This window comes from Myxocyprinus asiaticus, chromosome 34 (assembly GCF_019703515.2).
Source record: "Myxocyprinus asiaticus isolate MX2 ecotype Aquarium Trade chromosome 34, UBuf_Myxa_2, whole genome shotgun sequence".
NCBI classification, from domain to species: Eukaryota; Metazoa; Chordata; class Actinopteri; order Cypriniformes; family Catostomidae; genus Myxocyprinus; species Myxocyprinus asiaticus.
The window spans coordinates 42,559,646-42,573,593 of NC_059377.1; the positions used below are offsets into that span (position 1 = coordinate 42,559,646).

The 13,948-nt window shown below is 39.6% G+C and overlaps 1 protein-coding gene across 3 annotated transcripts in view; it reads right to left on the reverse strand.

Annotated features, from left to right (window-relative positions):
* Positions 1-13,948, reverse strand: part of LOC127425242 (RNA-binding motif, single-stranded-interacting protein 3-like) — a 37,989-nt gene that overhangs the window by 8,857 nt on the left and 15,184 nt on the right. For 2 of the 3 annotated variants that reach the window (XM_051670986.1, XM_051670988.1), the window contains exons 5-7: positions 6,620-6,777; positions 6,204-6,283; positions 4,703-4,794 (exon numbers count right to left, since the gene is read on the reverse strand). In XM_051670986.1, coding sequence (XP_051526946.1) covers positions 4,703-4,794; positions 6,204-6,283; positions 6,620-6,777 — 330 coding nt within the window. The remainder of the gene's footprint in view (positions 1-4,702; positions 4,795-6,203; positions 6,284-6,619; positions 6,778-13,948) is intronic. The other variant, XM_051670987.1, reaches the window with a different exon arrangement.

Consider the following 13,948-nt stretch of genomic DNA (forward strand, 5'->3'; position numbering starts at 1 on the left):
AACCGAAGTGAAGATTTTTATAAGCACATTTCAGCTCTGTATGTCCATATAATACATGTAAACAGGTGCCATCAGACTGCTGACTGTTTGACGGTTCAAAAGTCATATTTAGGCAGCATAAAAGTAATCCAAATGACTCCAGTCAATCAATGAATGTCTTCTGAAGCAAATCGATAATTAAAATGTTTTTAACTATGAATCGTTGCTTCCGGTTGCTGTTTGAAATTACCTAACTCTCGCATGATGTTCGTTCCTCTGTTCCTCAAAGCAAGCACTTCCAACGTGAACGAGCCATTGCGCTTACGTCACTGATGCGTCGACTGCTGGCAGGAAGCCTTTTTTTTTCTCCCCAATTTGGAATGCCCAATTCCCAATGCACTCTAAGTCCTCATGGTGGCGTAGTGACTCGCCTCAATCTGGGTGGCGAAGGACGAATCTCAGTTGCCTCCGCATCTGAGACTGTCAATACGTGCATCTTATCACGTGGCTTGTTGAGTGCGTTACCGTGGAGACATGCTATTGTTGAGTACATGCACGCTATTCTCCGCAGCATCCACGCACCACACCGAGAGCGAGAACCACATTATAGCGATCACGAGGAGGTTACACCATGTGACTCTACCCTCCCTAGCAACCGGGCCAATTTTGTTGCTTAGGAGACCTGGCTGGAGTCACTCAGCACGCCCTGGATTCGAACTCGCAACTCTAGGGGTGATAGTCAGCGTCAATACTTGCTGAGCTACCCAGCCCCCAGGAAGCATTTTTTCATTATCATTTTGTTTCTTACACAAACCTATAGGTTTGCTTCAGAAGTTGATTAACTGGATTACTTTTATGCTGCCTAAATATGCCTTGTGGACCGTCAAACAGCTGGCACCCATTCACTTGCATTGTTTGTACATAAAGCGCTGAAATGTGCTTATAAAAACATTTCGGTTCTGCTGAAGAAGGAAAGTCATACACATCTGGGATGGCTTAAAGGTGAGTCAATCATGAGAGGATTTTCATTTATGGGTGAACTATTCCTTTAAGATTGCATTAGGCCTGTATGAGTCTAGTCTCAGGCTCTACCTCTTCTGGTCTTGGACTGGACTTGGACTCGATGAACTGGTCTCAACTGCAACACTGCTATCTAATCTGTCTGTTTATCTATCGTTACATCCATTCATCCAGCTCTTTTTCTCTGGTGCAGTGTTCATTTTTTCAGTTTTTTGTTTCAATCTTTGATGAAAATGTCCTTTAAAATGAGTCAATATATCGTCACCTCATATTAATTCGTTTTAGCCTGACGAAAATGACATGTAATTTTAGTCAACGAATATAAAATCTTATAGTTGACGACGATGTGCTAAGTGTGTCAAACTGTAACAAAAATGTTCAGAACTTCTTAAACTACTTCAAAGAGTTCTCATCAAAAAATCCTCCATGTGCAGCAATGATAGCTTTGCAGATCCTTGTTATTCTAGCTGTCAGTTTGTCCAGATACTCAGGTGACATTTCACCCCACACTTCCTGTAGCACTTGCCATAGATGTGGCTGTCTTGTCGGGCACTTCTCACGCACCTTACAGTCTAGCTGATCCCACAAAAGTTCAATGGGGTTAAGATCCAGAACACTCTTTTCCAATTAACTGTTGTCCAATGTCTGTGTTTCTTTGCCCACTCGAACCTTTTCTTTTTGTGTTTCTGTTTCAAAAGTGGCTTTTTCTTTGCAATTCTTCCCATAAGGCCTGCACCCCTGAGTCTTCTCTATACTGTTGTACATGAAACTGGTGTTGAGCGGGTAGAATTCAATGAAGCTGTCAGCTGAGGACATGTGAGGCGTCTATTTCTCAAACTAGAGACTCTGATGTACTTATCCTCTTGTTTAGTTGTACATCTGGTCTTCCACATCTCTTTCTGTCCTTGTTAGAGCCAGTTGTCCTTTGTCTTTGAAGACTGTAGTGTACACCTTTGTATGAAATCTTCAGTTTTTATAAATCTCAGAGTTTCTAGAGAAAGCTGTTTCTTTTTTTGCCATTTTTGACCTAATATTGACCTTAAGACATGCCAGTCTATTGCAGGCAACTCAAAAACAAACACAAAGACAATGTTAAGCTTCATTTAATGAACCAAATATCTTTCAGCTGTGTTTGATATAATGGCAAGTGATTTTCTAGCACCAAATGATCAGTTTATCATGATTACTCAAGGATAAAGTGTTGGAGTGATGGCTGCTGTCTAGATTTGATCAAAAATGACTTTTTTCAAATAGTGATGGTGCTGTTTTTTACATCAGTAATGTCCTGACTATACTTTGTGATCAGTTGAATGCCACTTTGGTGAATTAAAGTACCAATTTCCTTCCGAAACAGCAAAATCTGTACATTATTCCCAACTTTTGGCCACCAGTGTATATGTTGTGGACATAGGCTACTGTAGTGATTATAATCATGTATGAATAGGATACGTTTGTATGAGGTATTTACCCCGTTTTGAAGCGGTTCATTTTGCCTGTGTTTAACTCACGCAACTCAATGGGTTAGATGAATCTATATCCAATATCATCTTCTATATACAGATTCTATAGATGTTTCTTCTCCTTTTCATATCTTGCAGTATTATTTTTATCTCGTCATATTTTCATCAGTAGTATGCTATTATAAAATCGTTTGATTATTGTAATGATGTGCCTTTTTCATCTTCGTCATCGTTGACTAAATCAACGAACTGTTTTAGTCAGTGATTTTGTTGACGAGCTTAACACTGCTCTGTTGTTCACATAATTTGTCCTTTGTATGACATGGTACATTTAGTTCTGGTTGTCAAATGTCAATCTGACACAACCCTAAAAAACTTCATATTCATGAATACAAATTTTATATACTTTTTACCTTAAAAAAACTTAATTGAGAAATGCTGATGAAAATAAGGATGCAGTGCTGTGAAACAGTATTTGCGCCATGCTGATTTTTTCTGTTTTAGTATTTATCTTAAAATTCAAACAAAATCGAACGTAAAAACAAAGGCAATCTGAGTAAACACAAAATACAGTTTTTAAATGATAATGTTATTTATTGAAGCAAAAAAGTTACCCAATACCAAAAGGTCTCACTATGCCAAGAAATTCCAGAAATAATGAGGGGAAAATGTGATTGAAATACATCAGTCTGGGAAGGGTTACAAAGCTATTTCAAAGGCTCTAGGACTCCAAAGAACAACAGTGAGAGCCATTATCTCCAAATGGAGAAAACTTGGCACAGTAGTGAACCCTCCCAGAAGTGGCCGACCTTCCAAAATTCCTCCAAGAGCACAGCGACGACTCTTCCAGGAAGTCACAAAAAAGCCAAGGACAACATCCAAGGAACTGTAGACCTCTCTTGCATCAATAAAAGTCACTGTTCATGACTCCACTATCAGAAAGACACTGGGCAAAAATGCCATCCATGGAAGAGTGGCGAGGCGAATACCACTAACCCAGAAAAACATTAAGGCAGTAGTGGTGGTAGTGTGATGGTGTGGGGATGCTTTGCTGCTTCAGGGCGACTTGCAATAATTGAGGGAAACATGAATTCTGCTCTCTTCCAGGAAATCCTAAAGGAGAACGTCCAGTCATCAGTCTGTGAGTTGAAGCTCAAGCCCAACTGGATTATGCAGCAAGACAATGATCCAAAGCATAGGAGTAAGTCCACCTCTGAATGGCTCAAAAGAAGCTAAATTAACGTTTTGGATTGGCCTAGTCAAAGTCCTGACCTGAACCCGATTGAGATGCATTGGCAGGACCTTAAACGGGCAGTTCATGCTCAAAAACTCTCCAATGTGGCTGAACTAAAGCAGTTCTGCAAAGAAGAGTGGGCCAAAATTCCCCCACAGTGTTGTGAAAGACTGAAGCATTTGGCTGCAGTTGTTGCTGCTAAAGGTTGCACAACCAGCTATTATGTTTAAGGGGGCAGATAGTTATACATTTGCCAATGGTAAAAGCTATGATTTAAAAATCACGAAATAAATTGTGTTAAATAAACTGCAATCAATTTCTTCTGCACCAACTGAACGACGGTGTTTGTGTATTAATTCGAAATGCTGTCTCTCATGTACATCACTGTTTCAATGATTGGCCGTTTGTTACGTGGTTCAGCCCGTTTGAGAGCTCGACCAATCATCAGATAGACAAGCTGGGCTTCCAGGCGGGAAAAAAATTCCCTTATTGAAAGCCCAGTGTCCAATCAACAATCAAATGATTTCCCTCATGCAAATAGCACTCATGAAGTTCCCACAGACCCCCAGAAACGCACGGCATCCGGGCGGGACCCAAAATGACACGTTTAGAGACTCTTGTCCAATGAACATCGATGTTTTGGGGGACACGCCTCTGCCATTGACTCCCGTTGAAGCATGGCTTCAATGGGGCTCTGTGGCCTGTGTGTCCGCAAACTCTGACGGACATAATCGTGCAGATAACATCAACAGAACGAACATTGCGAAAGTGTTGTATGCTGTTGCACACTTTCGTTACCTGAAATACTGAGCTGGGACAATATTAATATTAATATTGAGATTTAACACAGAAACCGAGACTTTATAGAAGGTTCTACTCATGACTGAAGACAGAAGACATGTTTGTGTGTGTGCTGAATGACTGTAACACACAACAGCTGCATCAGAACATCAGATCTGCATCATCTGAATCAGTTTCTGATTCCACTGAAATGAGGGTGTGATCTCACCTCTCCTTCTCTCCACACTCGGCCGTTCTGTAGAGTTCGTCTCTTCTTCTGACCACCGTCAGCAAACTTACACAGCAGTGGCTCAGAGGGAGCTACAGAGACAGAAAGAGATTTGAGGAGGAAATATTACAATTGTAAGCTGTGCATGCGTTTGTGTGCGTGTGAGAGGCTGATTATGAAGTTTGTATGATTTTTTTTTTTTTTTTAAGGACCCCATGAAATCAACATTGCATTTTTGTGGCTTTTAGCAGATCTTTGTATTTAAAATGTACAGTCTTCCTCTTCCCTGAAAACAAATCACAAATACTGATGGCTCATCTTGTCCGCATGGGTGTATATCAATTTTGTCCAATCAAATACTCTGAGGAATGAGAACATCCCTCCTCCAATACCGCCTTTCACCAATAACAAGAAGTGACGTATGCCGTCAAAGTACCGCGAGAGCGATTCGAGAGCAGCCGTCTGGCTCAGTCGCTGCAGAGATCTGAATGACAACACAGCTTATTCGCGATTGGCCAGACTCACAACGTGACAACGGTTACACGTGTTTCATGGGCTGTGTACACAATTACACACTACACATACTACTCTTACTACTGCTATGTCAGTCTATGGCAGAAATAAAAGTAGTGTGGTAGTATGCCGTTGCCAAGGTGCTTATTCTGACACCTCCAGTTCGGCGAAAACTGGAGAGAGACGCACAGTACAGTCGAGTAGTGGTGATGATTTTGATTAATTTTAGTGACTCGATTCTTTCGAATGAATGAATGTATGAACGTTACATTTATATAGTGCTTTTCTGACACCACACTCAAAGCACTTTACACAGTGAACGGGAATCTCCTCAACCATCACCAGTGTGCAGCATCCACCTGGATGATGCGACGGCAGCCATAGTGCGCTCACCACACACCAGCTATTGGTGGAGAGGAGAGAGTAGAGTTATAGAGCCAATTAATGGATGGGATTATTACAAGGCCATGATTGAGATGGGTCGATGGGGGGAATCTGGTCAGGACACTGGGGTTACACCCCTACTCTTTATGAGAAGTGCCCTGGGATTGACCACAGAGAGTCAGGACTTCGGTTTAACATCTCATCCAAAGGACGGTGCCTTTTTACAGTATAGTGTCCCCGTCACTATACTGGGGCAGTAGGACCCGCACAGTCCGCAGGGTGAGCACCCCCTGCTGGCCTCCCTAATACCTCTTCCAGCAGCAACCTTAGTTTTCCCAAGAGGTCTCCCATCCAGGTACTGACCAGGCTCAGCCCTGCTTATCTTCAGTGAGCAACCGGTCTTGAGCTACAGGATGATATGGCTGCTGTTCACCAAAAAGTTTCATTCAGATTCGTTCTGATGGCACCAAATGACCATCTTTTAATTAACTGCAATGAACCGAAAGCAGTCAACAAGTCTAATTTTCCTTCATTAAAAGAGACTTCAGCACTGCAGAGTGTTAAAGTATCATAACTGTATATATATATATGAGAGAAAGGTCACCTGGGATGCCTGGTGGCGTTTTGAGATATTTCCCATTTAAGTGTTGTATGACAACTTCACATTTCTCTCTGGACTCCATTCTGAAGGACAACAGCAAACAGGACAGATATTTACATGCATGACTGAAATATCCTTCACAATAGGTTCAAATGCAGCAAAATAACCTATATTAAAGAGATAGTTCACTGAAATTAAAATTCTGTCATCATTTACCAATATGACTAATTTTCTTCCGTGGATTGTGAAAGAAACAGATCAGTTGAATATGAAGTTGTATGGAAAAAGATGCAATAAAAGTGAACGGTGGCTGGGCCCAATATCTCCTTTAGTAGGAGAGTAAATAATGACAGAATTAACATTTTTGGTTGAACTTTTTCTTTAATATCTGCCGCTAAACACATGCTGTGGTTGTGTACCTGGCGAATCCGACCCCTCTGCTCACCCCGTTGGCGTCTCGTAATATGCGCGTGGAGATCACATGACCAAACGGCCTCAGCGCCGCCTCCAACTCCTGCTCATCCATAGAGATGGCCAGATTAGACAGGTACAGATTAGTGGGGTCCTGTTCCTGCTGCTACAGACAGACAGACAGACAGATCATTTATATTACATAAAACTGGTGCAAACTGTCAGACTCGAACTGACCTGTTATGCAGACTTGTAAGTAAATGTTAAAAATGTTAATGTGTAAGGATAAAAAGAATCAGATTTTTCAGAATGCTTGTTCAAATGATGATCTGTAGATAAAGATACATATCAGATATGATAAGATACAAACTCCTAAGCGGCTACACATGCAACAGAGCTTTGTTGTAATGGTATTTTAATATTAAAAATCTTATTTTTAAATTACAAAATGAGTTCAATAGTAGTTGTTTTGGAAGCACAGCATTTGGTGCATTTATTATTTGATATGTCTTGACGTAACCAGCAGAGTGATGCAGGTTGAAATCTCTGCTTCTCTCTTTCAGAGCTCATATATTTTAATAAAGAGGTTAATGAGTTTAAACACTCAGTCACATCTTTCTTTCCATTTGAAATCCTAATTTCAATTCTCATCTCTTCGATCTCTTTGTATCACACTTTCTTATGTTTTAGATATTCTCAATATCTCATGAAGGGACTGCATTCAAACACACCATACTCAGAAAAATCACACATGAAAAACCTGTTTGTGTAGTTTAATCCACCCTGTTCCTCTCTGACCTAGTGATTGTAAGAACAAAAACACCACAACGCCGAAACCAAAAAACAAACCTATACAAAAAAACACCAAACAAGACAAAACACTAACCCAAACAAAACACCAAACAAAACAAAAAGCAAAACAAGACCAAACAAAAAATAAACACCAAATAAAACAAAAACCAAAGCAAAACACCAAACAAAAATAAACACCAAACAAAACTAAAACACGAAGCAAAACACCAAAAAAAAAAACACCAAACAAAACTAAAACACGAAGCAAAACACCAAAAAAAAAAACAACAAAAGAAAAATGCAAAACATAACACCAAACAAAAAATAAATACCAAACAAAACAAAACGCAAAGCAAAACACACAAAAAACACCAAACAAAAGCAAAAAGCAAAACAAAACACAAAATAAACACCAAACAAAACTAAAACACGAAGCAAAACACCAAAAAACAAAAAAACAAAAACACCAAACAAAAGAAAAATGCAAAACATAACACCAAACAAAAAATAAATACCAAACAAAATAAAACGCAAAGCAAAACACACACAAAAAAACACCAAACAAAAGCAAAAAGCAAAACAAAACACCAAACACAAAATAAACACCAAACAAAACTAAAACACGAAGCAAAATACCAAACAAAAAAATAAACACCAAACAAAAAAAGCAAAACAAGACCAAACAAAAAATAAACACCAAACAAAACTAAAACACGAAGCAAAATACCAAACAAAACTAAACACCAAACAAATGAAAAATGCAAAACAGAACACCAAACAAAAAAAATACCAAACAAAACAAAAAGCAAAACACACAAAAAAACACCAAAAGCAAAAAGCAAAACAAAACACCAAACACAAAATAAACACCAAAAATAAATAAATATCAAAAACAAACAAAACACCAAACAAAACAAAACACCCAAAAAACCCAAAACAACAATACAAAAATCAAAAAACAAAAGACAAGACAAAACACCAAGTCAAAACAAAAATGCCAAATAAACCAAAACACAACATACCACAAACAACACAAACAAAAACACCAAACAAGACAAAAAAACCCCAGACACAACACAAAACAAAACCGCAAAAGACAACAAATAACAAAAACATCACAACACAGAAACCAAAAAACAAAACTAATACAAAACAAAAAACACCAAACAAAATAAAACAAAAACACAAAGCAAAAAACAAACCAAAATACAACATAACACAAAACAACACTGTGGAGGCGAGGGCGTGGTCGAGCACCCGTCTGGGGAGAGAGGAAGCGGTAAGGAGGTGTACCTGAGATGAATTGCAGGTAATTACTGTTTCTGTGTTTGCAGAGAGAGACGGGGGAGATAAAAACGGCCTGGTGCACAGAGAGAGAGAGAGAGACATGCAGCCGCTGTGTGTGTGTCTGTGTGTTTATGTTCGTTTAAGTTCAGATATGTCATTAAAATTACTGTTCTGCCGGTTCCCGCCACCTCCTTGCCCGTCCTGTGAACCCCGTTACACTGGTGCCGAAACCTGGGAGTCGGAGGACTCGTTGCCGTCCGCCAGGGAAGGAGCGGCTGTTGTCCACCAGAGGGCGGAGGGGTGGCTGAGGATGAGGCGACGGCGTTTCCAGGGACTGGCGAGCGAGTTTTTCTCTCCTCTCTCTCTGTCTCTCCCCCTCACTCTTTCCCTCTCCCTCCCCTCCCCTCGTCTCTCCCAGAGCTCCAGAGAGGAGGGGAAGACCTGCCAGCAGAAGGACAGCCGGAAGGGCAAGGAGGCGGCGGGAACCGGCAGAACAGTCAACATAATTTTAATGACATAACTGAACTTAAACAAACATAAACACACAGACACACACACACAGCGGCTGACCCTGACCTGAACTAACTTTATAATAGCACATACTGCTTAATATACACTGGATTACGGAGTCTGTTGCTTACAGGTCTGATGATGTTGTGTGTTGCTGTATTGATTTGATTGTGTGTGTGTGTGTGTGTGTGTGTGTGTGTGTGGGTTGTAGAGAGCTTTATGTAAACGGCTCATAATGGCTAATGGAAAACTCCCACACAACATACACACTTCAAATCAATCACCCAATTATGATTAAACTAACCAGACGATACACTCATGTAATCCAATCTCTCGTTATGTTTGTGGGTGGATTTTGTGAGTTCAACAACAACCTGTCTATCCGGATTTTCTCATAACCCCTTACTGTTGTAATTATACTAATTAGTATCGGATGGCAGCAGTTAATTAGAGAGAAAAGCAGATGAAGGAAATGAACATATGAGAACATTTCTGACAGAGGGATGCTCCCATAACAAAGATGAAATCACAGATGAAGTCTGTTCATGTGCTCAGATTTGCCAAGATAGAAAGTCTGCAGTCAAAAGTCTCAATATGAGCTCTATAGTCTTACTGTATGACAACAACTGACTCATATGTGTGTTATTGTGTGTTATGGAATATTTAGTATTTATCAATATGTAGACAGTATTCATCGGCGTCTGTTCCTCTTGAATAAGAATGAGTTTTACACATTTTTATCCAAAGCGACTAAAGCGATTCAAATTCTTTCTCTCCTCGTGTTCGTGCCATGAGAGTTTTGTCGACTCAAGGTCAGCGGTATCGAGCGGATGATTATGAGCAGCTAACACAGATCTCCAACGGCCCCTGACGACTTCACAATGCCTTTGCATTTGCGACACAGCAGGAGTAAATCGATCTGTGAGTAAATAAACAGATATGTAAGCTGGTAAATAGAGTGAGGGATTCTGGGACAGTGGAGGATGAGTGAAATAAGATGACTGACTTAACTTCACTCCTCGACTGTCCATGTGCAAAACACCACAAACCACTTTGTGTTAATGGAATATCTACAAATGCTGGTGCTCATGAGATATCTAATTATGAGAGATTAAATAATCAGCCCATCTGGCACCAACAATCATACCACAGTCTAAATCACTGAGATCACATTTTTTCCCCATTCTGATGGTTGATGTGAACATTAATTGAAGCTCCTGACCCGTATCTGCGTGATTTAATGCATTGCACTGCTGCTACATGATTGGCTGATCAGATAATCACATGAATAAGTAGGCATGCAGGTGTAACAAATAAAAGTGCTCGGTAAGTGTATATTTATGCTCATTAAAGTATTGTGTCATTCCTCTCGTGTCACGTGTACTGAAATCAATTGTGAGCATGCTAAAATTAGTCACTTAGACGGTTCCAAGGTGGATAAGATGCTGCTAAATTTGAAGCATTTCCTGAATCCATTCAGGACTTCAGAACTGCAGAGAAATGACAGAATCCTGAAATAAAACAGCTTGTAACTGGCTACGTTTACACCCAAGACAGACAGTGCATCCAGTGTAGTCCGACAAACAAATGACTCTTATGAACTGATTCTTTTTAGTGAGTCAAGACAGACAGTGCATCCAGTGTAGTCCGACAAACAAATGACTCTTATGAACCGATTCTTTTTAGTGAATCAAGACAGACAGTGCATCCAGTGTAGTCCGACAAACAAATGACTCTTATGAACCGATTCTTTTTAGTGAATCAAGACAGACAGCGCATCCAGTGTGGTCCGACAAACAAATGGCTTTTACGAACCGATTCTTTTTAGTGAATCAAAACAGACAGAGCAACCAGTGTAGTCCAAAAAACAAATGACTTTTATGAACCTATTCTTTTAGTGAGTCAAAACAGATAGAGCAACCAGTGTAGTCCGACAAACAAATGACTCTTATGAACTGATTCTTTTTAGTGAATCAAGACAGACAGTGCATCCAGTGTAGTCCGACAAACAAATGACTCTTAAGAACCGATTCTTTTTAGTGAATCAAGACAGACAGTGCATCCAGTGTAGTCCGACAAACAAATGACTCTTATGAACCGATTCTTTTTAGTGAATCAAAACAGACAGAGCAACCAGTGTAGTCCGACAAACAAATGACTCTTATGAACCGATTCTTTTTAGTGAATCAAGACAGACAGAGCATCCAGTGTAGTCCGACAAACAAATGACTCTTATGAACAGTTTCTTTTTAGTGAATCAAAACAGACAGAGCAACCAGTGTAGTCCAACAAACAAATGACTTTTATGAACCGATTCTTTTAGTGAATCAAAACAGAGTAACCAGCGTAGTCCGACAAACAAATGACTCTTATGAACCGATTCTTTTTAGTGAATCAAGACAGACAGCGCATCCAGTGTAGTCCGACAAACAAATGACTCTTATGAACAGATTCTTTTTAGTGAATCAAAACAGACAGCGCATCCAGTGTAGTCAAAAATGGCTCTTATGAACCGATTCTTTTAGTGAATCAAAACAGACAGCGCAACCAGTGTAGTCCGACAAACAAATGACTTTTACGAACGATTCTTTTTAGTGAATCAAAACAGGCAGAGCAACCAGTGTAGTCTGAAAAACAAATGTGGTTCTTTTAATAAATTCCTTATGCCAAATTGTATTTAAAGAGACATATTTGCAACAAGTAGTTTTTTGTAATAAATATTCATTTATAAAAAAACATTAAAACATCACATTATGTAATGGCAAGTAGCATGTAAACAGGATTGAATAGGTAAGCATCTTAATCTAATTATTCCTTATACTCTGATTATTGCAATAATACAGAGTACATGTAAACATAGCCAATGTATGTCGTCTGTACAGGTGACCAAAACACCTGCCTGAGCGGACCTCCACACTGCTGAAAATATGGGTAATATCACAAATGTCAACACCTGAAAATAAATGTTTACAAGCACCAACCTTTAGATCAAGAGATAACTCTGTAAACAACACCTGCTGTGTTTCCACAGCGACTGATTGTGTGTATGTGTGAATGTGTGTGTGTTTAAGACTCTCCAGAGATATGTACATGTAAACACAAGGCAGAATAAATTTACTCTAACCCAAATTCATAATCATAAACATAAATATGCAAAAGTTTCCCTTAAAAAAAAAAAAAAAAAAAAAATCACTATACTAACTATAGTTTCCATTAAAACACATGGCTGTACGCTCACTGTTGCTATTGAACTAAAGCACTTTTGGAGTCTGATGAAGTGCATGAAGCTTGAAACATCACATTTTTTTGTTTTTTTGGTGAGCTTATTAAATTGATTATGGAGCTACAGTGTGCGGATTTGATGCATTTTTTGGTCGTGCACCTTGATTACATTTTAGTTTTTTAGATGCATGTTTGTTTTTACAATTTTTGCTATTAAACTTCGGCCATGCCCACACTAATATGCTTTAGCTATGTTTATATCTCTCATCCACACTAGAACGGTGTTTTCCTTCACCAAAAGAGACAACACACTCTCATGGCGAAATCGTAAGGATTCGTACGACTTTTCTAAATTTGGCTAATTCGTATGATATCGTACGACTGCACTTTCACCACAGCCAATGACGTTGCTGGACATCGTTTCCATCTAATACATGATAATTACTTGCTTCTGTCAAACACAGCAGCTTCCAATCATGTTTACACACTCTACTGATCAGTTAGGTTTAGATAAGGGTTTGGGTAAAGGCATATATTAATAATCATGTCCTTAAAATGCTGACTACCACGCCTGGAGTTGCGAGTTCGAATCCAGGGCGTGCTGAGTGACTCCAGCCAGGTCTCCTAAGCAACCAAATTGGCCCGGTTGCTAGGGAGGGTAGAGTCACATGGGGTAACCTCCTCATGGTCGCTATAATGTGGCTCTCGCTCTCAGTGGGGTGCATGGTGAGTTGTGCGTGGATGCCGCGGAGAATAGCGTGAGCCTCCACACGCGCTACGTCTCCGTGGTAACGCGCTCAACAAGCCACGTGATAAGATGCGTGAATTGGGTATTCCAAATTGGGGAGAAAAGGGGAGAAAAAAAAAAAATTAAATAAATAATAATCATGTCCTTAATGCTTCGTGCACAGAACTCGTGCTTACTCCCGCATTAGGCATCCGGGCATTTGCACGTAATGAAATCATTTGAATTTATACGAACGAAATCGCACGAAATCATACGAAATAGCCAACTCGTCAAATATGTAAGAATTTTCATGTGATCGGGTTGAAAATTAAGAATTTTGAAAACTGTTACCACATACTTTGGAAAACGATCATGTTAGGATGAGTTTGGATTAGTTTGGAAGTGGCCTAAACAATACATTGGTTTGCTTTGAGGGAATACAGAACAATTACTCACGTTTTATTTGATTACGTTAGTTTCTGCTGCTCTCTTTTAATTGCGAGCAGACTCCTGATTGCGGCCTCGCCAACAGCGCGCAGCGTAGCAACTATAAGCATAATCCTGACAACGACCCGCTAAAGTTTGAGCGTTCGCGATATGGCAACAGCAAAGCAGATGTCAGATTCATTGTACATGTTTTGCGATGCAACACTTATCGCACATCTGCGAAAAGGTTCAAATTTGTCATTGCATATTATCATTTTTAATTGCAAAAGCAAGCAAAACTATTGCACTATACAGTCCTGAACTTATAACACATCTACTTACCAAATTAATACATAAACAGACATGAAATATT